At 35.9% G+C, this 26,854-nt stretch overlaps 1 protein-coding gene and 1 pseudogene across 1 annotated transcript; both read right to left on the bottom strand.

Moving 5' to 3' along the window:
• Positions 1–10,470: 10,470 nt before the first annotated feature.
• LOC141655230 (serine carboxypeptidase-like 45) lies at positions 10,471–12,921 on the bottom strand. Its single transcript, XM_074462319.1, has 8 exons — positions 12,693–12,921; positions 12,252–12,353; positions 12,052–12,147; positions 11,761–11,853; positions 11,577–11,668; positions 11,107–11,379; positions 10,892–11,013; positions 10,471–10,791 (listed from the first exon to the last, which is right to left on the bottom strand). The coding sequence occupies exons 1-8, from the start codon at positions 12,919–12,921 to the stop codon at positions 10,695–10,697; spliced, it is 1,104 nt and encodes a 367-aa protein (XP_074318420.1). The 3' UTR covers positions 10,471–10,694.
• Positions 12,922–14,448: 1,527 nt separating this feature from the next.
• Positions 14,449–26,462, bottom strand: LOC141655229 (serine carboxypeptidase-like 45; annotated as a pseudogene).
• Between the last annotated feature and the right edge of the window lie 392 nt (positions 26,463–26,854).

The raw sequence follows: 26,854 nt of genomic DNA, 5'->3' as shown, positions 1-26,854 counted from the left end.
CTCTTACATTTATACCAACAATTTTCTGTTTTATGATTGTTTTTCTTGCATAATTGGCAATAAAACTCTGTTTGATTATATGGTTGGTTCCCTAGATTGTTATAAACACCTCTCCCCCTAATGTGATTATTTGGATTTCTTTTGTTTTGATAGTTTTTGTTATTGTTTTGGCCATTAAATTTTAATTTGGCCTGAAATGCTTGTTCTAGTGGCTCGTCGGAAAATCTTTTCATTCTTTCTTCATGAGCTTGTAATGAGCTCATTAATTCAGTTATTGTAAGTTCTTTTAAATCTTTTGACTCTTCTATGGCGGCCACTATGTGTTCAAATTTTTTCGGAAGACTTCTTAATATTTTTGGAGTAATTTTTGTGTCTTCAATCGTATCACCGTATGAACGAATTTGATTAACAATGTTAGTGGTACGATTAAAGAATGCTTCTATATTCTCGTCTTCTGACATTAATAAATTTTCAAAATCTCTCCATAAAGTTTGAAGTTTAATAGTAATTACCTTGCCAGAGCCCTTGTATGTATTTTCCAGGATCGTCCAAGCCTCCTTTGATGATGCAGCGGAAATGACTCGTGGAAGTATTGTCTCGTCGAGTCCTCGATAAATCAAAGAAAGGGCATAGTGATCCCTCTTTTGATTTTCGATATATAAATTTTTCTTCGTGGCATCCCATGATGCTTCCTCGACGGTATTTTTGGGTTTTTCATACCCTGTTTGGACTAAGTCCCATAGTCCTTGTGAGATAAATATTGATTTCATTTGGATACTCCAAAGGTCGTATTTCTCGCCTTTGAATGTTGGTACCCAATTTACTTGTAATGTGTTTGACATTATTTTGAATGTGTGATTTTATTTGGGACTAATTTTTATTTGTGAATGTTTTTTTTTTGTTTTTTTTTTTTTTGCTTTTTGTTTAGAGTACTTGGATCGTCGGAGTTTTCCAGTGGCTCTGATACCACTGTTAGTTTTATGTTTGATTGATTGTTTGTAAAAGTTTGATGTAGGCGGAGAGGGAGTTAGTGCAATTGTTTGTATTAATTGTGTTGTAATTGTTGGGTACAAGTCACCTTACAAAGCCATTACACTGCCTATTTATAGGCACATTATGTCGGTGCACAATGCACCATTTTCACCTTCATGAATTTTCTAGATAATTCCTTCTAATCTTATGGCCCTAATTTAGAATTTTCCTAATACATGTATAATCTAGATTTCTCTAAATTATTCCAACAGGTTGACATAACAATCACAATCATGAGTATGGACGTAATAAAGGAACAGTTTGATGGTGTCCCAAGCTTTCTTAACAGCTTTGACAGGCATCATGGGCCATGGCATCTTAGGCAATTTAACATCTGCTCTTGGTTTGCCGGTGCCACTAATATTCAAAGGAACATATACAACTTCGCAACCCATTGCCTGAATTTCAGGATAATGCTTCATAAGCAGGTGCCAAAGTTTAGTGTGCTTGTCTGATAACTGAATCCGGTCAACATATAGGAGCAAGTTCTTGCCTTTGATTGCAGACTCAGGAACAACATTACTATTAGGGTGTGTTTGGATACCATTTTAGGAGGGAAAGGGAGGGGAGGGGGAGTGAGGGGAAGGAAAGGTAAGGGAGGGGAGGGAAAATAAATTATGGTTGTTTGGATAACAAAAATGATGAGAGGGTGATGGAAGGGGAGGAAGAGGGAGATGGTAGAGTGGATGGAGGATGATGATGAAAGGAGAGTCAAAAAAAAGTTTTCCTTCCAAATCTTGCCAATGATGGAAAGATTTTAGTTTGGTCTAAAGGAGGGAAATTAAATCCTCTCATTCCCCTCCCCTTCCATTTCCCTCCTTCCAAATATTGTAACCAAACAAAGGAAATTAAACCCCTCCCTTTCCCTCCCCTCCCTTTCCCTCTAATTCTCTCTATCCAAACACACCCTTAGAGTCGACAAGACAGGTGTGCGTCTCACAACTACCTTTAAACAATGAAGCGGGGGTGACTGACTTGAGAGCAGCCAACCATTGCTCCAGGAATGCACTTCTTGTGAAGGGATATGCGTGAATATCCCTTTGGCTGAAATGTTGAACCACGCTTCTTCCCAAAAGCTCCCCCCCGGACTTGCCTTTAGGTGGCACAATGATAAACCTATCTACGATGTGTTCAAAACCAAAGACACGCCACAGTCTGCGGCTAACGTTGTTGTCATACGGGAAAATAAACCAGGATTTTATACGAGGACATTGAATAAGTTGTTCAAGGTAGAGCTTTGGTTGATCATAAATGGGCAAGCATACAAGCACTATCTCAATCTCCTCCTTATTTCGTATGCATTTATGATGGATGTATTCAAGTGTGGTTAGAAAGTTAAAATTAAGGCATAGGTACAAACCCACATACTTTTTGCTGAGCTGTGACACGGTCAAAGATCGGCCAGATAATGTAAAGAGCATGAGAGACGGGTCGCAGAGCAGAATATCCTTATCAAGGGAAAGAGGCTCCCTTGTAACAGCTTCGGGCAAAGTATAACCCTTAAGCTTGTTATGAAAAGGATCCAACCTGGACCTCAAGATATCGTCTTGCAGTGCAATCTCCGTGACATTACTAGTAAACCACTCAAAACCATAATTGAGGAAAAGAGTAGGGGTGCCATAGTAGTGCAAAATGATTCCAGCGGGATTGACGACAATGGCAGAAACCTCCGTGGTTGAGTCAAACTTGTCCATAGGGAAGCCAATGAAGGAGCATATAGAAGTACGAGTGTCCAAGTCAGGGAATGGTATGGCAAGGCAGGGTAAGGACGACAAGAAATCATCAAAAACAGATTCTTCTTCATTATTATTATTTTTAATAGTGACAGCAACAACCATTTCAAAATCATTGTTATGGGAAGAGTAAGTGTCTGCCATGACGCGCCAACATGACTCAGAATCATCAACATCCGTAAAGGGTAGGGAGACGCAAGAGATGACAAGGTGTTTTCCCTTAACAAAATCTAAACCAACAAAACTACCATCAGACTTAACCAAGTAATTAGTGTTACCATTATTTGATAACAATGATATCACATCCAAATATGTGCCTGTCAGTTTCTTACAACAATCGTTCCTGAGTCTAAACAATCGTTCTTCCTCTTCCTCTAGCTCGGATTTTTTACTGCTTTCATTCTCCAAATACTTATACCTAAACAATCGTTCTTCCTCTACTTCGGAATTTTTTACTGCTTTCATTCTCCAAATACTTATACCTAAACAATCGCTCTTCCTCTGCTTCGGAATTTATTATGTTCCTCCAGCTAAATAAATAAACTAAGTACGGCGTTTGAATAAATATATAAAAAATATAAATTAGATGAAAATACTCTGAGCTCAGTTTTTGCTCCTGTTTTTCCCTAGAGCTAGAACCAACTCAAAACCTACCTCCTCGGAATATTGAAACGGCGTTGGGTATTTATATACCCCTCCAATTCTAAATTAACTCCACCTTCTATTTTGACACAAAAATTAAGAAACACATTCTCCTATAATATAACGGATTTTCTAAGGCACATGATATAAGTTAAGTAGGGAAAGTTTGTTGAGAAGATATTATGACAAATTAGAATTGAAACTCATATATTTACCATAATTAGTGATATAATATTGAAAACTTTCCTTACTTAAAGCTTCTTATTAAGAGCACATGTTAGAAAAAACTCTATAATATAATTAAATTAAATTTAGACCACACTAACATTTACCAAAAAAGGAAATAACAAAAAGAAAATAACACCACATAAACACTTAACAAAAAAAAGAAAATAAAAAAGTTGTATAGACAAAAAAAAGAAAATAAGGAAGTTTATTGTGAATTGGAGGGAGTATGAGATAGTATCAATGTTTACAGTAGCTAGTTCATGAGGGCGCAGCAAACTTACCAAAATATTGTGACCACCAAGGAATGGATGCTTGAATATAGCCTATAGGCAGTGGGCTGCAAATCTGCAATTGAGAATAATTTAGTCAAGAAAGATGCAGTCATAGTTATCCTTCACTCTTTTTTTTTTTTTTAAAAAAAAGGTTATTTAATATGAATACTCTGAACTATGGGGTGGTTCTCAAAATACTCCAAACTTTCGTTTAACTACCAATAATATCAACTTTTACACTCCTTCTCCATAAATAGAATATGTGTTTTTTAACTTATTGTAGCAGGTAATAACCTTTGTCCTTTAAGCTATCATCATCTTCCTCCTCCTTCCCTCTTTAGCTTTTGGAGTGACGGATATCATTTTCTCTCACAAATGACCCAAATAGAGGAGAGAGGGAAGCACATGGAGGTGCCCCACCTTGTCCCCCTATCCGTTTTGTGAGTGACATTACCCGTCACTTACTCCGACCCGTCTTCAACAAGACTTCCTGATCTTTCTTACCTTTTTAAATTTTGACTTAGGCCCTGTTTTTTCTGGCTTATTTTCACCACTTGATTCAAAGCTCTATTGATTGATTCAGCTAAATTCGATTCGATTCGGCTCGACTCCATTCGATTCGATTCGATTCCATTCATTGATTCGATTCGATTGATTCAGCTCATTTCACTCCATTTAGTTTAGTTCAGTTCAGCTCGGCTCCATTCAATTTAGCTCATTTCAGCTTTATTCATCTTAAATTTAATAATTATTATTAATTTTGTTATCAATAATACTATTTTTTAATATTATTATTCTTTATTATTTATTATTATTATAATTATAATTAATAATATTGTTAATAATAATGTTATTAATGAGAGGGCACAGAGACCTTAGTTTCAAGCAAGGTCCCGACTATTCACCAGTACCGTAAGACATCAGAGAAGGACCTCTTGCGAACCCTCCGAGGCCCTGTTTGTTACGCGTGAAAGATCCATCTGAAGAGAGCAAGCATAGGTTCGAGGTGCCATCTGAGAGGAGCGCGTTAACCCAACCCGGATTTGAGCAACGCTTACTTGAGTGTTTTTATTCGGAACAATTATTTTTACTAATATCATTTTTAATATTGACATTATTATTTATTATTGTTATTAAGAAAATTATTAGTAAAAAACTAGTATAGATTCCGCGCGAATGCGCGGTTTTTTAGATAGAAATATTAAAGAAAATAACAATTATACAAATGATATTTTAACTCAATTTGAAATTTAATTGTAAAATTTATTATTAATGTTTTTTTATTAATCGGTGGAAAAGGAAAAGATCAGTATGATCTAGTTGTAGATATAATATAATAAAAGCCCAATTACAGATATGATATAATAAAAGTCCAATTACAGATATGATATAATGAAAGCCCAACTAGGCAACTATAACCAAATTCATTTAGGCGGGAAAATTTGGGAGATCTCTTATTCTTTTAGTATAAGGGGGATTACTATTTTTTCATTATTATAATTTATGATTATTCATATATAATACTCCCTCCTATTCCGAATAACTGTCTCATTTGCCATTTTCGTCTATTCAGATAACTGTCCCATTTGCCATATTTGGACATGTTTTTGGACTTTCCTACCCTTGACTCTTTTCTTTATTTACCACCCCAACCACCCCTAAACCATCATATTTAATACTTTTCATTATTTAACTCCTATATTCTTACTCCTATACAATACTTTTCATTATTTTAACTCCATTCCTTAATTTTCGTGCCATTGTCCAAATGGGACAGTTATTCGGAATAGGAGGGAGTATTATAATTTTTTTTCTTATAAATATTAGTATTAGTATTAGTATTATACTATGAATATTAGTATTATAATAGTTGATAATTAATAACAATAATATTAATTATTATTATTATTATTATTATTATTATTATTATTATTATTATGATTATTTCGATTTGATTAAACTCAATTGACTTTATTGATTAAATTTCGATTTCTTATTGATTGATTGATTCACTTAGCTCCATTGATTGATTGATCGGCTCAGCTCCATTCGATTGATTAATTCAGTTCAATTCACTCGAACTTCATTCGATTCGATTTAAAAAGTCAGAAAGAACAGGGCCTTACTGAGTACAATATTGGGAGTGATATACTCTACCACTTTTACACTTTTCCCCACTCTTAACTTAATTAAAACTACAAAGAAAACATGCTATAGCCGATTTATGTGAATGCTGCACTTTTTTCAAAAACAAAAGCACCAATGCCTAGCTCCTTAGAGATTCAGGAGAGAAATGCACTCATATCACGTGCTTCGTTGGCTAAGGTAAAGAAAGAGTTGACATTTCTAGTCTAGCCAGAGACAATACTCCAAATAGCATTTAGGCGAAAAATTGATCTTGAAAGCCCAAAATTGAAAAAAAATCAGTAGCTTAACTTACCCCAAATTAGACAAAAGTGGTTCGAAAACCCAATTTAAAACTTTGATTGAAGAAGTCATTGATATAATTGGTACAATAGGGGGATGAAGGGGAAATATGCTAGATCAATTAAAGGGAATTTCAATTTTGAATTTTAATTGATTTATAGGATTTGCGATTTGAAGAAAAGAAAAGAGATACTAACATATGTCTTTTTTGTTGGTAAAATAGAGACGATGGATGAAGAAGATGAAGGAGGAAGAGAAGCAGAAGGTGTGAATTGGGAAGAAATGACAATTTTATGGTGGTCTGAAAAAAGGAGGAAATTGAGAGATAATGGTGGTTTAGTGTTGCTGTTATTATTATACTAGAAAAAGGAATGACGATGACAAAAAAAAGAAGGAAAACAAAGGTTTTAAAGGAGAGATTATAACATCTTTACCTGCTAAGCAGGTAACCCGTCCACATATTTTAATATAAGCGAAATGGTGTAAAAGTTGGTATTATTTGTAGTTAAAATAAAGTTTGTAGTATTTTGAGAAGCACCCCCCATAGTTCAGAGTATTCTCATTAAATAACCCAAAAAAGGAAAAACAGAATTGTATTATATACTCCCTCCTATTCAATATAAACTTCTCTATTTCATTTTCCGTCTATTCACAATAACCTCCCTATTTCCTTTTTTGGTAAGTGTTTGTGTGGTCCAAATTTAATTGTATGGTGGGATAGTGTATTTGTGTGGTCCAAATTTATTTATATGGTGGGGTAGTGTGTTTTCTTAATTTTTGTGTCAAAATGAAATGAGAGTATATATAACGAAATTCTCTCATCATGTTAATAAAGAACAACTTGACTATCTTCTCCAGATGGGTGTCCTGTGGTAGACTCGTCATAATCTTATATATCATGGTCACTGAGATTGAATTACAACAATTAGTTCTCTTTCTCAGTTGAAGCAATAAGAAACTAACCACATGTATCCTTAGCAAACACGTCTAAGGCTTCTACACCCATACGGGTTTTACACAAGAAACATCAAAATTAATGCACTCAGTGAACATCAAACAACTTTCATCACTAAGCTGTTAAATTATTCATCGTAATTATTGGTTTACCTGTTTTAATTTTTTGGTAAATGACATGTCAATATAACTGAGATTGAGAGAGTATCTAAGTAAAACAATACACATACATCCTCTATTATTCCGCCAAAAGTAACATCTTGTAAGGAAAAACAGCAGTAAAGCTGATATAACAGAAACCATGTACATAATACCCAAATCACAACTCTGGCATCCGCAATACACCATGTTATTAACCTTTAATAATCTTGGGAGGAGTATTTTAAGCAAAGGTAAATCAATGATTAGGACGGAGGGAGTAAACTAAAGATCTTGGATATAAGGTTCAAATTTAAGGCAAAGCATATTTGAAGAAGGAAAATCATCAAACATATGATATGCATCAAAATAAGCAGTTAGTCTTGCTGAAGACGGGTCGGAGCAAGTGATGGTTAATGTCACCCACAAAACGGATAGGGGGGACAAGGTGGGCAAGACCCCCACGTGTCTTCTCTCTCCTCTATTTGGTCGTTTGTGAGAGAAATGGTATCGTCACTCCACAATGATGACGGATACGTCCGTCTTCAATGAGACTTGCTAAATCCCGCGCATTAATTTACTCAATTCCGCGCATTTCCCCTTTATTCCGAGTATACCCCTCTCATTTCCCACGGAGAAATTACAAACCAAAAAAAAAAACACTCATCCCCTACGTCTCCTCCCAATCACCCTCCTCCACCCCTTGCACCGGCCGCCACTCCCCCTGCCGCCACCATCTTCACCGGCCGAACATCAACGCACTTTCCCAACCACTACCTGTTGAAATTGATTTGCAGAACCCTAAAAGTTGAATCAAAATTCGAAATTAATCTCACCTAATTATTATATTTATATTGCAGCAAGATACTTGCAACTTTTAATTAACTCATCATTGGTTGCTAAACATGATTTGGGTCAAATTCAGATTTGAGATTCAAACAAGGGTTTTCAAACACACTATAAACAAGGGTTTTCAAACACACTATTGGTACTGCGTAATTTCAATAAATGTTTAATTGGCATGTTTTTTTTGAATCTCAATGATGTTAATTGTTGATAAAACGGAAAAATTACACGTCTTATGTGCAAATTACGATTCATAAATAGGCACCGAGAGATTGATAAAGCAGAATTGAAGCTTACTTTCTCCGAGAAAATTTGGAGCTATGTCCAAGCGAGCACGGAGCACACACTATAAACAAAGTCAAAAGGAGGTCAGTTGTTAATTGGTAAGTCTTTATGTTGATGACTTAATTTTTACCGGAAATGATAGAAACATGTGTGATAAGTTTAAAAGATCATCTGAGTTTGAGATGTCTGAGTTGGGGAAAAATGAAATATTTTCTTGGAGTAGAAGTGAAACAATGTCTGAATGATATGGATTTTTCATTTGTCAAAGAAGGTATGCCAGAGAAGTATTAACAAGGTTTGGAATGGAGAATAGTAATGCGGTAAAAAAAAATCCTATTGTTCCGGGTACAAAGTTGTGCAAAGATGAGAGTGGTGGAAAAGTCCATGACTCGAAATTCAAGCAAGTGGTTGGATGTCTTATGTATCTCACTCTAACTACTAACTAGACCCGACTTAATGTATGTCATCAGCCTAATAAGTAGATTTATAACTAATCCAACTACGTCCCATTGGCTTGCAGCAAAAAGAATTCTAAGGTACGACTAATTTAGTAATTTTCTATAGAAAAGGGAAGAATGATTTGAAGCTGAATATATAGCAGCAGCTTTGTGTGCTTGCCAATGTATTTGGCTGTGAAGGATCTTAAAGTATATCAAGGTTGAAGAATGAGACTATGATCATGTGTGATGACAACTCCACTGTACAACTGTCCAAAAATCCTGTGTTTCATGGTAAGGGTAAACATATTGATGTCAAATTTCATTTGCTCAGGGACCTGGTCAATGACGGAATTGTTGTTTGAAGGGGCACTCCCCATATCGCTTGTACTTGGTTAGGTTTTTCAAGGGGCACTAGCTAATTCTGTCATTTGAACACTGTCAAAATGAGACTAATCAAAATTTGTTGTTTGAACTGCAAATTATGCTCTTCATTTTCAATACTAAATAATAATGATGGATTAGAATCATTTCAACACTTGTAGTTTATCCAACTGGTTTTATTAATTGTCTTAAGGTGCCTTTGGGAGAAGCTTTCCTTGAAGGAAAGAGCTAAAGAGCAGCATTGATCGGGCTGGTTGCGAGAATGGGACTTCATGTGATGCGCCTCTTACGGTTGCAAATGTTAAGATGTTGTCTCCAAAGGCTTGAGTCCACCCTCCAATCTGTGAGTCACATATACCTTAATAAATATCAAATTGAACTTTTGAAGCTAGGATCGTTGGGGTCGGCTAATATTCGGGCCAATAGGTTGTGGAATTGCCATCTAATCATGCATGTTAAGTTGGGCTATGTATTGACTCATGTTCCAATGAATAGCTATAGCTGACTACCCGCGTCAGAATTCGTTTTGAATAACTTAGCGACTCTCCCAAACTCTTTATGTTTCTATGATAGAAAAAAGTTAATTGCATTACCAGATTAGTTCTCGGATTTCAGGTTGGATTGTTACCAGGTCCTAGATCGTTCGAATTAGGCGGATTATCCTGTTTGGATATATTTTGGGTCTGATCTAGTTTTTTGTCATGTCAATTTTACTAGGACTAACCACAAGTGTGGTCGTATATGGAATTAATTAGGAAGGCAAACCTGGTTATTCTGTACCCAAATATTGTATGGCACTGTCTCATTCAGCCTCATTTCCACTGCCAATCGATTTGCCAGGATTCGTGTTCCGGTTAGCGGGATCGCGGCATCTTGGTCACCACTGTTTTAAAAATCAAAATCACTTGGTTAACTGAGCTGGTTTAGTATTTAACCTGGCCTTTTTATAGTGCCAGGCTGCTAAGCTATTGCGCTAATTGTAGAACTATTGTCAAATTATCGAGTTAATGAAGTACTCGTATTTAAAAGAGTAATACAAAATATATGCTAATATACAGAATATTGTGCAATGAATATAGACATATTCTAATACTCCCTCCAATTCACAATAAACCTCCCTATTTCCTTTTTCGGTTATTCACAATAACCTCCCTATTTCCTTTTTTGGTAAGTGTTTGTGTGGTCCAAATTTAATTGTATTATGGGGTAGTGTATTTGTCTGGTCCAGATTTAATTATATGGTGGGGTAGTGTGTTTCCTTAATTTTTGTGCCAAAATAAAATGGGAGGTTTATTGTGAATTGGAGGGAGTAGTATTTACCTGTATAGAAGAATACGAACACCAAGCTTCATTAAATTGGCCAGTAAAGGAAGGGTGGACACTTGAGCGTCGTCCGCAGTATAGTTTACAACACTGTCTCAATGTCATCAACCAATACATGATTGTATCATTATTCATGATCAGGGTTCAAAATAACAAATATCGAAAATGGGCATTCTTGAAGAAGTGTTACCTGCTACGAAGACTCCATTTGGTGACACCCACAAGTTGTGCATGTAAAGCCTTTTGCACTTCTTGCTTGTTTAAGTAATTTGTTGTTTTATCGTCTTGACAAGGATCAATCTTATCATCCTTCTGTTATGTTTAAATTTTACAAGGTATAAAAATGATTGTTGCGAGGAAAATGATGAATTTGCGAGAATTTAAATGATACTCCTTTATTCTTACCAAAGCGGTGAGAAAACGTGTTTGTTCGTGCAAGCAAACATCAACAATAACGTCGTAAAGATTGAGGTAATCGGTCGTTTGAGAATCCATTTTGTTCTTCACCATACGGCATTCAGGGGTAAGAGCTTGTTTAAAAGATCGTCTTAAAATTTGTGAATAATTGCATACATTTTGCAGGAGATCATATGTTGCATCAGATATAATACCATGTGACCAAAGGTACTCTCCTCTTGAATTGAAATCTGTGTTGAATTCTAGTAGCGGATTTCCTAGCTGCACAAATAAATTTACCGTCAATTTCGAATTACAAAATCGTTATCTTTTCACTTTTCACTTTTCACTTTGAAACATAATAAAACGGCCGTAGTTAAATGTTTTCCTTCTTTTGTTTAGGAATAATCTCGGTATTTTCATTTTTCAACGTATTGGTACACAAATACTCTAACAATTCGAAACTATATAGAACTTACAGCAATTCCCTTGAGATTTGTTTGGAGGTTCGTCTTCAAGATCAGTTCGGCAAGCTGTGGTACATAATGCCCTGTTTCATCATTTTTAGATTGGTTTCAATTTTCGATAATCAATACGAGTACGATTTTTGGTATTAAAAGGAAATTAAAATAACTGTTAACGAAAAAAAATGTTGAATATAACCTGCATAACTCTCTCCTGTAATGAACAAGTCACTCTTTTTGTATTCAAAAAATTTAGTAAGCCACTTCTGAAGAAATACAAGATTGTCTTTTGCTGAATGAAATCAAAACAAAATCAAATTTATTAACTCACAAATGAGAGAAATCACACAAATTTGTGCATCTTCACATTGAAAAGACGTAAAGACAAGACTAGACGTTAAATCACGTGTTTGAATCCCGTCATCTTTTTTATACGGGTGTTTGCGCTTCATTAAGATCGACTGATGAGAAAGATGAAGTAGGGAATAACCTGTAATTTCATCATTGACAGACTTATAGAATGATTTGTTTGAAGAGTAGGAAAAACCGACTCCTACTGGTGTTTCCAAGTACAACATATTTGCTTCTGTAATCATCGACAACAAAAATTACACATCCAATTAGTGAATTCATATTTCTTTTTCATCACGAATCGAATAGTCCAACTCTATATATGATTATTGTTTGTACCTTTGTTCCAGCTATATTCATTGACAACCAAGCCATTTTCAGTAGGTCTGAAAGGTCCATGTTCCATAAAGGCTCCATATCCAACAGACGAACAACCAGGTCCTGAATTTTAATATAAATATTAAAAACTAACAACATAAAGAAAATGATGTTGATTTTACAATAACAAGTACATTATCCTATCGCATCAAAGGATCGAATGTACATAGAATATGTTGAAATTTGCGGATCTCTAAGAATTGTGTTTACATGTAAAAATAAATAGATTTCGAGCGTTTTAAGACAACTATTTTGTTGTACGTTACATGTACAATATCTCATGTGACATGACCTCTGTCCGTAGAATGAATTCTCCATTGATCTTGATTGACCCATAATAAATATTATCGACTACTGACTTTACAAATAAAAAAAAATAAAGTGATTTGGGAAGAAGAAAACCTCCATTAAGCCAAAGAACAAGGGGCTTAGATTGAGGATTAGTTTCGGCTTCGACAAAGTAGTAAAAGAGATGTCTTTGTTGGGCTTCGTCAACAGTGACATATCCAGCAAACTGCTTGAAATTCACTGCTGGTTGTTGTGGTAAAGTTTTGATTAACTCAGTTTCAGGGTAAGATGTTACATAATGCATAAGAGTTGAAATAACTATGAGCCATGTTATGGGTGACATTGCTTACTGGAGGGAGTTAAGTAAAAATGAATGATTAGGTGAAATTGTTGTGAATAGTGTACTTGAGTTTATAGGTTTATATAAGGGTTTGATTTGGGAGAAGATTGTATTGCTGATTTCTTAATATTTATTTCCAATTCTGTTAAGAAACTCAAAGTCACACATTCGAGGGGTACTCCCTCTATTGTCATTTGGTTTTACGGTGGAACCTTCTTGGACTTATGAAACAGACTCTCTCTCTCCTTTATTCCAAAACTTTCATTAAGAAACAATCTCTCCTTACGGTACGGCCTGAACAGAACCAAGCCGAGGAAGAAGAAGCCGGGGAAGAAGTCCAACATGCGCAGAATACGCTCAACACTCATCGAAGGTCCATACCACGGCATAGACTACGCTGGGGGCAAATTGATGAGGCATATTCTGCACCCGCTGACCGAGTCAACATATTGAGGAAGGTCAAAGCAAGTCAACATATTAGGCAGCCTAACCGACGCAGCCTGTCGGCCTGTCACTTGGGTCTCGGTCTCGGCACCTAGCCGGCCGAGAGGCATATCCGCGTACTCACATCCAAGTCCCCTCGGCATGGAATCAATCAGGCCAGCCGACCTGCCATGGGTCCCTCGGCCGAGAGTAGAACAGTCTTTCCACCTGCTAGCCACTTGGCCACTACGTGACAAAAGGCGAAAGTCTATAAATACTCCACTTCTCTCATTGAGAAAAGTATCCCAAAAACCTAACATAAAATCCGGTATAAACTCCCTTATCTCTCTACAATATACTTCTTATCTCTTTAAGTTTACTGACTTGAGCGTCGGAGTGAGTTCGCTCGGTACCAAGTCGAGCCCTCAGTTTATTCATTGTTGCAGGAGAGAGCGAAAGGAAGAGACAAGCAAAAGACGTCATTCTACAAGTTTACGTGGTCAAAATCCTGCTCCGGAATTACACCCGGAACACTTTCATTAAGAAACGATTTGAAATTTTTACACGCTTCTTTATCATTGCCTGACATAATTATATCATCGTCATAGACCAAAACACCTAAGAAAATATCATTATTTCGGACAAGTGTAACAATGAATTTTCTGCGAGGGATTTAGTAAAACCATACCGTTTCAAGGATTGCGTTAATTTTGCAAAGCAGTGTCTCAAAGCTTGTCTTAAACCATATATCGACTTTTGTAGTTTGCACACTTAATTTTTTCGGTCCACTTGAAACCCTTGGGACAATTTCATATATACTTCTTCATTTACATCCCCATGTAATTAGAATGCATACATCTAATATTCTCGGTTTGTGATAGTCGTTCTCTTAATATTAAATAATGCATATTTTGGTCTAAAGTGAGGTGTCCAAGTGTCATACCCAAGTATCGAAGTAACATTGTATGCCAGAACAGGGAGCCTTATGTTCCGAGTTCTGATTTTGTACCACAGGTATCATTTGTACGAAGATAATCTATTGCTATAAACCCTATCGATTGTAGTTGCACTAATTCCGTCATTTGAACACTGTCAAAACGAGACAAATAAAAATTATTGTTTGAACTGCAAATTATGCTCTTCATTTTCAGTACTAAATAATATTTTGATGGATTAGTTACATTTCAACACTTATACTTTATCCAATTTATTATAATGTTGGGACAGTAGGTTCGTGTGGGAGAGGTTTTCCTTGAAGGAAAGACCTAAAGAGCAGAATTGATCGGGCTGGTTGCGAGAATGGAACTTCATGCGCTGCGCCTCTTACGGTTGCAAATGTTAAGATGTTGTTTCCAAAGGCTTGAGTCCACCCTCCAATCTGCGAATCACATACATCTTAGTAAACATCAAATTGAACTGTATGTCAAAGTTAGGTTATATTATATTTTCCAAAGATTGTTCAAATTAGACGGAATATCCTGTTTGAATTTATTTTGGGCGTGATCTAGTTTTACTGTCATGCCAATTTTACTAAATATTGAATTTAGAAGGGCAAACCTGGTTATCTTGTAACCAAATATTGTATGGCACGGTCTCGTTCAGCTTCATATCCACTGCCAATCGATTTGCAAGGATTCTTGTTCCGGTTAGCGGGATCACTGTATCTTGGTCACCACTGTTTCAAGAATGAAAATCACTTGGTTAACTGAGCTCGTCTAGCTTTTAACCTGGCCTTTTTATAGTACCAGGCTGCCAAGCTAAAGCGCTAATTGTATCATTATTGTTTATGAAGTACTCCGTATTTACCTGTATAGAAAAACGCCAACACCACGCTTCACTAAATTGGCGAGTAAAGGAAGGATGTACACTTCCATGTCGTCCACATTATAGTTTACAACACTGTCTCAAATGTCATAAACCAGTGCATAATGTATGTTAGTTCCTTTTTTCATGCGTATAATAATTAGCTAGTTTATGATCTGAGTTCAAAACGACAAACATCGAAAATGGGCATAATGTTAAGAGTACTTGATGTTGAACAAGTGTTACCTGCTACAAAGACTCCATTTAGTGACACCCACAAGCTGTGCATGTAAAGCCTTTTGAACTTCCTGCTTGTTTAGGTAATTTGTTGTTTTATCTTCTTGACAAGGATCAATTTTATCATCCTTCTGTTTGTAAGATCATAGATCCATATTAGACTCTCTAATAAAATTAATTTATCTTCATAAATTGTTATTTAGGTGATCTATGTAATATGCATGCTAATATAAAAGCATAAAATGAAAGTATAAGGAAAAATAATTTCCTTACATTGAATTTATGGTAAAAGGGGCACAAACTAGTTCACCTTACTAGCTTGTTCTTGAGCTTAAACCAAATGGAAGATCCTCCTTGCAAATCTTCAAAAAGAAGATCTCCTTCTTGTTGCACCCAAGAACTTACCCAAAAATAATAACAAGTATTTAACTAGAAACTTGTTATTATTATACCCTTGATATTATTTGTAATATTACTAACAAATCTTAGTAATGAAAGTATTACTAACCTCTTAATAAAGTTGAGTAATTATTTTAGAGAGATCAATTTATTTTCAACTCCACAAAACTTGTTAAGGTTTTTTACGGTAGAAAATAAAACAACACAAAATATTGTGTTATATATGAAGGGAGGACGTATTGGGTGGGAGTATGTGAGGGAGCACAATGCACTACCATTTAGTGTAGAATGCACTAACAATTAGTGTCCAATGCACTACAAATTAGTGTAGAATGCACTAACAATTAATGCACTACAAATTAGTGTAGAATGCACTAACAATTAATGCACTACAAATTAGTGTACAATGTCGTAGTTGTGTTTAGAGCACACAACCTCATACACAATTTACACGGTCCATATTACCCATTTATGGGTCCATTTTGGTTCTTATATTTGTCACACAAATACGTGTAAATTTTATTTAAACATCGTTTTATGTTTAAATGCTTCCCGATTAATATTGTCAAATAAACACTCCGTAAATATATGTGTACCGCTACAAATATATTTTACGTACCAATACTAATCTCATTAGTCAATTAGTACATATCTTAAAAATTAACTGCTTAATTATTAATTCACGTCTCATATAATTTATTATTCAATTATCGCATAATTAAATAATAATTTCCGCACCTCGAGTTCACAACTCAATATCTCTCTATATCGACTAACTTTTCAGTCTATTTATCAAGGGACTAAATACATTGTATCTCATACAATTAATTAGTAGTCAATTGGGTTCCGTTCCTTTAGGTGTGACCGAAAGGGGTCAGTTGATCACCGCCGTCACACGACAATAACGTCAAACTCTAGTCAGCCAACCGTTATCGATTTTACGTTAATCAACTGACGAGGATCAAATAATTAAATATCTGATGATATTCCATTAATGAGATTTAATATGTTAACGCACTATTGTGGAGGACACTAACTCCAACAATCTCCCACTTGTCCGACACAAGGTGTGCGCTACCAATTCTCTTGTCCGTTTTAATCTCCCACTCAATGCAAGATGTCTTTCAGGTCGCACCTGCACATGAATACATCGCGAGTGGTTTTCTCGATCGGGAGTGTGACTACCTGACCGGAAAAATCTCTCACAGATTACTTCCGAGCGTGGCCACGCATTTGTAGTCATTAACTCCTCGAGTGGCCTTGAGATATAGCTACCCAACGTGGGTGGACAATTCCTGTATGCCCTATCTATCCTATTGCATAATACAGTTCACCATGACCTAGTAAATGCCCTTTTGGCCTCCTTTCACGGCACGACCTAGGACAAAAACCAAGGTCACTCGGAAACTGTACCTGCTCAGATAATAGTCTCCAGTCAAAAGAATTGACTCATTAGAACATCTTAGAGATCCCCGCCACGACCAGGCTTCTATAATAGAACTTAGGGATTCTCTAAATGGTCACTGTCCGGCAAAGTGTCACACACTCTGCCTATGTAATCAACCAGTCATCACATATGACCTTATGGTGTTGAACAACCATCAATCGACTTACAATCTAGTCACTCCGAGACGTCACCTCATTAAGTGACTAGGGACAAAATACAATGTTCATCTTATTCACTTGAATAGTGTTCAACATTGTCTCTACAACTTATTCAGATAAACAAGGTATTAAAATTTAGTCACACTAAATCAAGATTCATAAAAGAATGAATACGAAAACAATGAATATGATTATCATATATATAATAAAAGATACACTATCCAATTATTACATATCCATAATCTAAAGAAAATCTGGTACTCGTCTCAATCCCATAGAGACGACATGACCATCATGCTTAGCCTTTGATAAAGGCTTGGTTAAAGGATCAGCAATGTTGTCATCTGTCCCAACCTTACAAATGTCAATTTCCTTCCTTTCCACATAATCTCTAATTACATGGTATTTCCTTTCAATGTGTCTAGATTTGTTACTAGACTTAGGCTCTTTGGCTTGAAAAATAGCTCCACTGTTATCACAATATAGAGTGATAGGATCTTTGGCGGAATGGACTACTCCTAGCCCCTCCATGAATTGCCTAATCCAAACAGCTTCCTTCGCAGCCTCAGATGCCGCAAGGTACTCAGCCTCTGTTGTAGAATCCGCAGTAACGCTTTGCTTGAAACTCTTCCAGCAAACAGCACCTCCATTTAACATAAACACATAGCCGGATTGGGATTTCATGTCATCCCGATCGGTTTGGAAACTTGCGTCCGTGTAACCTCTTACACGCAACTCAGTTTCTCCTCCAAACACTAAGAATGAATCCTTAGTCCTTCTCAAGTACTTAAGGATGTTCTTTACGGCTATCCAGTGACTCTCACCAGGCATGGCTTGATACCGACTTGTCATGCTCAAGGCATACGCAACGTCGGGACGAGTGCAAATCATAGCATACATGATAGACCCAACAGCGGAAGCATAAGGGACGGTCTTCATGTGTTCAATTTCCTTAGGGGTGGAGGGAGACTGTGACTTGCTCAAAGTAATCCCTTGGCCCATAGGTAGAAATCCTCTCTTGGAGTCTTTCATATTGAACCGGTCAAGAATTTTGTCAATATAAGCTTCTTGACTCAATGCTAGTATCCTCTTGGACCTATCCCTATAGATCCGGATACCTAAGATTCGTTGTGCCTCTCCCAAGTCCTTCATTTGGAAGTGTTTCCCTAGCCACTCCTTAACGGACGTGAGCGATGGAATGTCATTCCCAATGAGCAATATGTCATCCACATATAGGACAAGGAATACAACCTTACTCCCACTAAATTTCATGTATAAACACGGTTCTTCCACACTTCTAGTGAAACCGTATTGTTTAATGACATGATCAAAGCGATGATTCCAACTCCTAGATGCTTGCTTAAGACCATAAATGGACTTCTTGAGCTTACACACCTTCTTAGGGTTAGATGTATTCACAAAACCTTCGGGTTGTATCATGTACACCTCTTCTTCTAGAATCCCATTCAAGAAGGCGGTTTTGACATCCATTTGCCAAATCTCATAATCATGAAATGCGGCAACCGCTAAGATTATCCTAATGGACCTAAGCATAGCGACTGGAGCGAATGTTTCGTCATAGTGTAAACCATGAACTTGGGTAAAACCTTTTGCCACCAATCTAGCTTTGTAAACATCCACATGTTTATCCACGCCGAGTTTAATTTTGTATATCCATTTACACTGAAGAGGTCGCACTCCCTCAGGTAAATCCACCAAGTCCCATACTTGGTTCTCGTACATGGAATCCATTTCGGACCGCATGGCTTCTAGCCAAAGCGAGGAGTCGGGACTAGACATGGCCGATTTGTAGGTAGTGGGTTCATTACTTTCAAGAAGTAACAAAACACCATCCTCTTCGATGTTACCAAGGTAGCGATCAGGTGGATTAGAAATCCTACTTGACTTTTTAGGAATAATTACCGTTTCAGAGGAAGAGGGAATGCAATCCTCCACGTTCTCCTCTACCTCATTCTCGGTTTGTGGCTCTCGAACTTCTTCAAGTTCAAATTTTCTCCCACTTTGTCTCCTAGAAATAAATTCCTTTTCTAGAAAGACAGCATCACGAGCCACAAACACTTTGTTCTCGTTTTTATTGTAGAAGTAATAGCCACGTGTTTCCCTTGGATATCCTACAAAAAGACATTTGTCAGACCTGGGTGCAAGCTTATTGTCAGACTTGATCTTAACGTACGCTTCGCAACCCCAAATACGCATGAATGACAAATGAGGGACTTTCCCTGTCCATATCTCATATGGAGTCTTGTCGGCCGCTTTAGTCGGGCTTCGATTTAGTGAAAATACTGCAGACAAGATTGCAAAACCCCAAAATGAACTAGGAAGCTCAGTTTGACTCATCATTGACCGAACCATATCAAGTAAAGTTCGGTTTCTCCTTTCGGCCACCCCATTTAATTGCGGTGTGCCAGGAGGAGTCCATTGTGATAGTATACCACAATCTTTTAGGTGTGAATCAAATTCAATATTTAGATACTCACCACCACGGTCGGACCGTAGAGTCTTTATCTTTTTATCCAATTGGTTTTCTACTTCTTTTTGAAACTCTTTGAACTTGTCAAAGGCTTCACTCTTATTCTTCATCAAGTAGACATACCCATATCTACTTAAGTCATCAGTAAAAGTAATGAAGTAGTGAAAACCTCCTCTAGCGGTGATGGTTAATGGTCCACACACATCCGTGTGTATGAGAGCCAAAACCTCACTAGCTCGTGTCCCTTTTCCCGCAAAAGGTGCACGAGTCATCTTGCCAAGAAGGCAAGACTCGCATGTACCATAAGATTCGAAACCAAATGGTTTGAGCACTTTTGATGAAGCAAGTCTCTTAATGCGTCTTTCGTTTATGTGGCCTAAACGACAATGCCAAAGGTAGGATTCGTTTGGATCACCCTTTTTGAGCTTTTTAGTTTCCATATGATAAACGTCATTAACATCATTTAAAACATAAATGCCTCCAATTGAAATGGCCTTGCCATAAACCACTTCATTAAAAGAAAAAGTACAACACTTGTCCTTGATCATAAAACAAAAGCCTTCCGCGTCTAACGCGGAAATGGAGATGATGTTCTTGGTTAAAGTTGGTACAAAATAACACTTATTTAAATACAACTCTAAACCACTAGCTAAAGTGAGCACATAGGTCCCTACGGCAACGGCGGCTACTCTAGCTCCATTGCCCATCCGGAGATCCACATCACCTTTTGCTAGTGCTTGCACGTCCCTTATACCCTGCAAATGGTTACAAAGGTGAGACCCACATCCGGTATCAAGTACCCAAGTGGAAGTACAAGCATAATTAACGTCTATCACATAGAGAGAGGAAATCGTACCAATAGGCGTCACACGCCCTTCCTTGAGATCCTCCAAGTATTTGGGACAACTCCTCCTATAATGCCCCTTCCCATTACAATGGAAACATTCGGCCTCGGAGAGCTTGACATTTTTTGCCTTGGGATTGCCATTCACAACGGCCTTCCCCTTTCCCTTGTCATGTTTCTTTGACGATTTCTTGAATTGGGACTTTTCTTTCCCTTTTCCTTTCTTAACTCCAAGAGACATGTTTTTTAACTTCATAGCTAAAACATCTCCTTTTTCACTCCCACTAGCCTCCATATCCCTCTCCGCTTGGGTGAGGAGTGCATGAATTTCATGAAAACTCTTATCCATGTCATTCATGTTGTAGTGAACCCTAAAGTGGGCAAACTTGGTGGGGAGTGAGTGAAGGATACGATCCACCACAAGAGTTTTAGGAATCTTACACCCTAGACGCTCTAGGATGTCAACATATTCGACCATTTTAAGTACATGGGGACCAACCTTTTGGCCCCTCTCAAGCTTAGCTTCGAAGAAGCATGCCGCCGCATCGTATTGACGGACTTTTGGTGTTTGTGAAAACATAGTGATCATACGAGTGAATATCTCGTAAGCATTTAAAGAAATGCATGATGGCTTGAGCTTTGGCGATATTGACCATATCAACACATTCTTGATATCATTCAACATCCTCACATAGTCATCATAGGCGGTTCGCACCGCCGATGTAGCTCTTGCACCGGGCTCAATAGGAGGAGCATCGGTCAAGTAAGTGAGCACATTGTCAGACAACGCGGCACTTTTGATGTTGGATTCCCATTCAAGAAAGTTACTACCGTCTTCATTTAAAATACATTTGTCCATTACGGACCTTAGCCATGAATCTTTGCCTAGTGAAATAGTCGATGGAGTTGATGAAGTTGCCATTGCGAATTAAAATGCTACAACAAAAAGGAAAAATTAACATTCATTGTTTTAAAATTACTTGTAAAAACATGTTTAGCAAGTTTTAGCATTTATATAATGACCTCCCACTTAATTATATAAATGATTCCAAGACCCAGATTTTAAACAAAAATGAGCATCGCTTGGGCGAAACATCCCATAATTGCGTATATTCGGTAAGTCACGTTGACTAATTCTACCTCTAGAATTCTTGGTCGACGAATTTCCTCAAATTCATCTACTAGCCCCGGAACAAAAGACCGTCTTATATCCCGTTGAGTCCAACCAATTTTGGCGTGTGATAACCTCTTACCACCCTACTTACCCAAGGTAAAAAGAGAACACCCCGCTTGGGCGAGCGTGGCTCTAATGAACAAGAGATTAATAGGTGTTATTAATTGGTAAGGCTAATCTCAATTTTAGTTATGTGAGAGATCTTGTCAATTTAGTCATAAATTCCTTATAAGTGATTTAATTCGGTGAATGTAAATGACGTGAATTGACAATCGCGAAAATAAAATGCATGTGAATGGCGATTTTGGCATGCGCGAAAAATAAAACAAGCAAACATGTAAGCATATGAATAAATCCTAGTATGGCCTCCTAGTTAATAAAAACTAGTCTATTACATTTCGGAAACCAACTCCTTGGTCCCTTGCCTCTTCCTTGTGGGAATTTGGAACACCTTCCAAAAATAGACTCCGTCTCGTTGTAATCCATCTTTTGGAAACGCCAGTAAAATAACTATTACAAATGAATTACATAGCTATTCCTTTTATACATTAATGAATAAAATGAATAAAACTATTAATTAATTAAAAACTGACGATACGAGATCGTATTTAATTACAAACAAATCGATATTCCCATTCATTTCGGGTAATAACGATTAAAATTAACTAGGCCATACTAGGTACAATAAATAAATACTTTAAATAAATGACAATCATTCATTCAACTTAAATAAATATGCTTAAAATGCTGTAAATATGATGCCAAAATCGCCCTACCTATTACTCATTGGTATCCATCTCGGTTTTTGTGGATTTAATCGATTTTTAAACATGTAAAAATCAATAATTAACTCTTAAATCTCATTTAAGTCCAAACTAATTGTCCAAACTGTTTTGAACCTCAAAATTAGTCCTCACTAATTTTATGATAAATAATTAGTTTGATTTGGTGATATTTTGCTAATTTAATCGGTAAAATCATAATATTTAAGTAAAAATCCAAAATCATTGAAAAATTACCCAAAAAATTGACACGAAAATTTTTAGTATTCTGGAACACTCCCAAGAACACCAAAAAGTTAGAAAAATTGCCCAAAAATTCCGGATAAATTTTGTGATGAAAAAGATCGATATTTATCGGTTTTTAACCACTAAAACCAATAAACATCAAAACAAAGTGAAGACACACATAAAAAATCACTTTTGACATTTAAATAATATTCATAAATGTACATAAATTTATCATGGGCAGAATCGAAAATTTCGAAATTATGATTAATTAATTTGACTTTTATCGACTTTTTACTCAAAAAATCAATAAACATGCAAAAATTCGAACCATCCTTCAACCTTTTGCATACAATCATTAGAAAACATGCATGAACTACCATAAAAAATCCATGCACCGAATCAACATATAACTAATTTTAGTCAATTTTTCACTAAAATGCGTCATTTTGACTCGGTTTTCTACCAAAAATCATTAAATTAACAAAATTACTTCACAAATCACCAAAAAATTCCACAAACCTTTTGAGATCAGTAGGTATGCATGACCAAAAAATTTCGTGCTAAAACCTCTTCCAACACAATTTTTGAGTTTTTACTAATTATCTCATAATTCATTAAAATGCTTAAAATCAACAAGCAAATTACAAGCCTAAGCTCTGATACCACTTGTAAGATCATAGATCCATATTAGACTCTCTAATAAAATTAATTTATCTTCATAAATTGTTATTTAGGTGATCTATGTAATATGCATGCTAATATAAAAGCATAAAATGAAAGTATAAGGAAAAATAATTTCCTTACATTGAATTTATGGTAAAAGGGGCACAAACTAGTTCACCTTACTAGCTTGTTCTTGAGCTTAAACCAAATGGAAGATCCTCCTTGCAAATCTTCAAAAAGAAGATCTCCTTCTTGTTGCACCCAAGAACTTACCCAAAAATAATAACAAGTATTTAACTAGAAACTTGTTATTATTATACCCTTGATATTATTTGTAATATTACTAACAAATCTTAGTAATGAAAGTATTACTAACCTCTTAATAAAGTTGAGTAATTATTTTAGAGAGATCAATTTATTTTCAACTCCACAAAACTTGTTAAGGTTTTTTACGGTAGAAAATAAAACAACACAAAATATTGTGTTATATATGAAGGGAGGACGTATTGGGTGGGAGTATGTGAGGGAGCACAATGCACTACCATTTAGTGTAGAATGCACTAACAATTAGTGTCCAATGCACTACAAATTAGTGTAGAATGCACTAACAATTAATGCACTACAAATTAGTGTACAATGTCGTAGTTGTGTTTAGAGCACACAACCTCATACACAATTTACACGGTCCATATTACCCATTTATGGGTCCATTTTGGTTCTTATATTTGTCACACAAATACGTGTAAATTTTATTTAAACATCGTTTTATGTTTAAATGCTTCCCGATTAATATTGTCAAATAAACACTCCGTAAATATATGTGTACCGCTACAAATATATTTTACGTACCAATACTAATCTCATTAGTCAATTAGTACATATCTTAAAAATTAACTGCTTAATTATTAATTCACGTCTCATATAATTTATTATTCAATTATCGCATAATTAAATAATAATTTCCGCACCTCGAGTTCACAACTCAATATCTCTCTATATCGACTAACTTTTCAGTCTATTTATCAAGGGACTAAATACATTGTATCTCATACAATTAATTAGTAGTCAATTGGGTTCCGTTCCTTTAGGTGTGACCGAAAGGGGTCAGTTGATCACCGCCGTCACACGACAATAACGTCAAACTCTAGTCAGCCAACCGTTATCGATTTTACGTTAATCAACTGACGAGGATCAAATAATTAAATATCTGATGATATTCCATTAATGAGATTTAATATGTTAACGCACTATTGTGGAGGACACTAACTCCAACACTGTTAAGTTCAAATAAATTAACGAGAATTTAAAAGTTACATGATTCGAACAAGTGCAAGTCAATATGCGAGGAAAATGATGAATAACGAGAATTTAAATGATTTATTCTTACCAAGTCGGTGAGAAAACGCGTTTGTTCATACAAACAAACATCAACAATAACGTCGTATTGATTGAGATAGTCAGTCATTTGAGAATTCAGTTTGCTGTTCACCATACGGCATTCAGGGGTAAGAGCTTCTTTATAAGATTGTCTTCCAATTTGTGAATAATTGCATACATTTTGTAGGAGACCATATGTTGTATCTGATATTATGCAATTCCCTTAAGATTTGACCCGAGGTTCGTCTTTAAAATCACTTCTGCAAGCTGTGGTATATAATGTCCTGTTTCATAATTTTAATTTGGTTTCAATTTTCAATAAACAATACTTTTTCTTGTTTTAAAAATAAATAAGTAAATAAAGTCGGTTGAATATAACCTGCGTAACTCTCTCCTGTAATAAACAAGTCACTCGTTTTGTACTCAGGGAATTTAATAAGCCACTTTTGAAGAAATGCAAGATTGTCTTTTGCTGAATGAAACCGAAACAAAAATAAAATTAATTAAGTCACAGAGAGAAATCATATAAGTTTTTGTATCTTCACGTTTAAAAGAGGGGAAGACGGATCTTGTCTTCTTTTTTATACTGGCATTTGCGCCTCATTAAGATCGATTGTTGAGAAACATGAACTAGGGAATAACCTGTAATTTCATCATTGACGGACTTATAGAATGATGTGTTAGAAGAATAGGAAAAACCGACTCCTGCCGGTGTTTCCAAGTACAACATGTTTGCTTCTGCAATGATCAACAACAAAGATTACAAATCCTATTAGCGAATTCATATTTCTTTTTTGTCACGGGTTTCAAAATAGTCCAATACTATTATTGTTTGTACCTTTGTTCCAGCTATATTCATTGGCAACCAAGCCATTTTCACTAGGCCTGAAAGGTCCATGTTCTATAAAGGCTCCATATCCAACAGATGAACAACCCGGTCCTGAATTTAAAATTAAATATTAAATATTAACATCATTATCGTATGGCATTAAAGGCTCGGATGTACACAATCATGATTTTATGTTAATACATAGAATATTTTGAAATTGGCGAATTTAAAGAATTTTGTTTAGTGTTAAGTTGAACACTTTTAACTAGTAAAAATAAATTTTGAACTTTTTAGACAAAATTGCACCAAGCGAACCAAATATTTTAATGTACATTAGATGTACGATATCTCAAGAGTCATGAGTCATGACCGGTGTCACTACAATGAATCTGCCATGACCCATAATAAAAAAGACTACTGAATTACAAACAAAAAAAAAGTGATTTGTGAAGAAGTAAACCTCCATTAAGCCAAAGAACAAGGGGTTTAGAGTGAGGATTAGTTTCGGCTTCGACGAAGTAGTAAAAGAGATGTCTTTGTTGGGCTTCGTCAACAGTAACATATCCAGCGAATTGTTTAAAATTTACTGCAGGTTGTCCTGGTAAATTGTTGATTAACTCAGTTTCAGGGTAAGATGTTACATAATGCATAAGAGTTGAAAAAATTATGAGGCATGTTATGGGTGACATTGCTTACTAGAGGGAGTTAACTAAATGATTGATGAAATTGTTATGAAAAGAGTACTTAAGTTGAAGGGTTTATATAGGGGTTTGATTTGGGGGGAAGGTAATTAATGTTATCTAAAGATTGTATGGGTGATTTCTTAATATTTCTTAATTATCGCTTTCGAGTACATACTATATGTATCAGATTAGATATTAGAGCGCTGAATAGTAGTTACTAATCCACTGAAATCTGGTGGATAGCGATTTGGTTCGTTCACGTTTCTATGATTATGTTGCTTACTTGATGAAGTATCTATAAATCGGGTGGAGTATCTGTAAATCAGGTTCTCGATTTGGTTTGTGCTGTTGCTCGAATATTAAGGTATTTATATCGAACTTGACAATCATTGATGAAG

The sequence above is a fragment of the Silene latifolia genome, chromosome 5 (genome assembly GCF_048544455.1).
Source record: "Silene latifolia isolate original U9 population chromosome 5, ASM4854445v1, whole genome shotgun sequence".
Classification (NCBI taxonomy): Eukaryota; Viridiplantae; Streptophyta; class Magnoliopsida; order Caryophyllales; family Caryophyllaceae; genus Silene; species Silene latifolia.
Note: the sequence above shows the minus strand (reverse complement) of the source record. Positions and strands in the feature narration are given on the sequence as shown.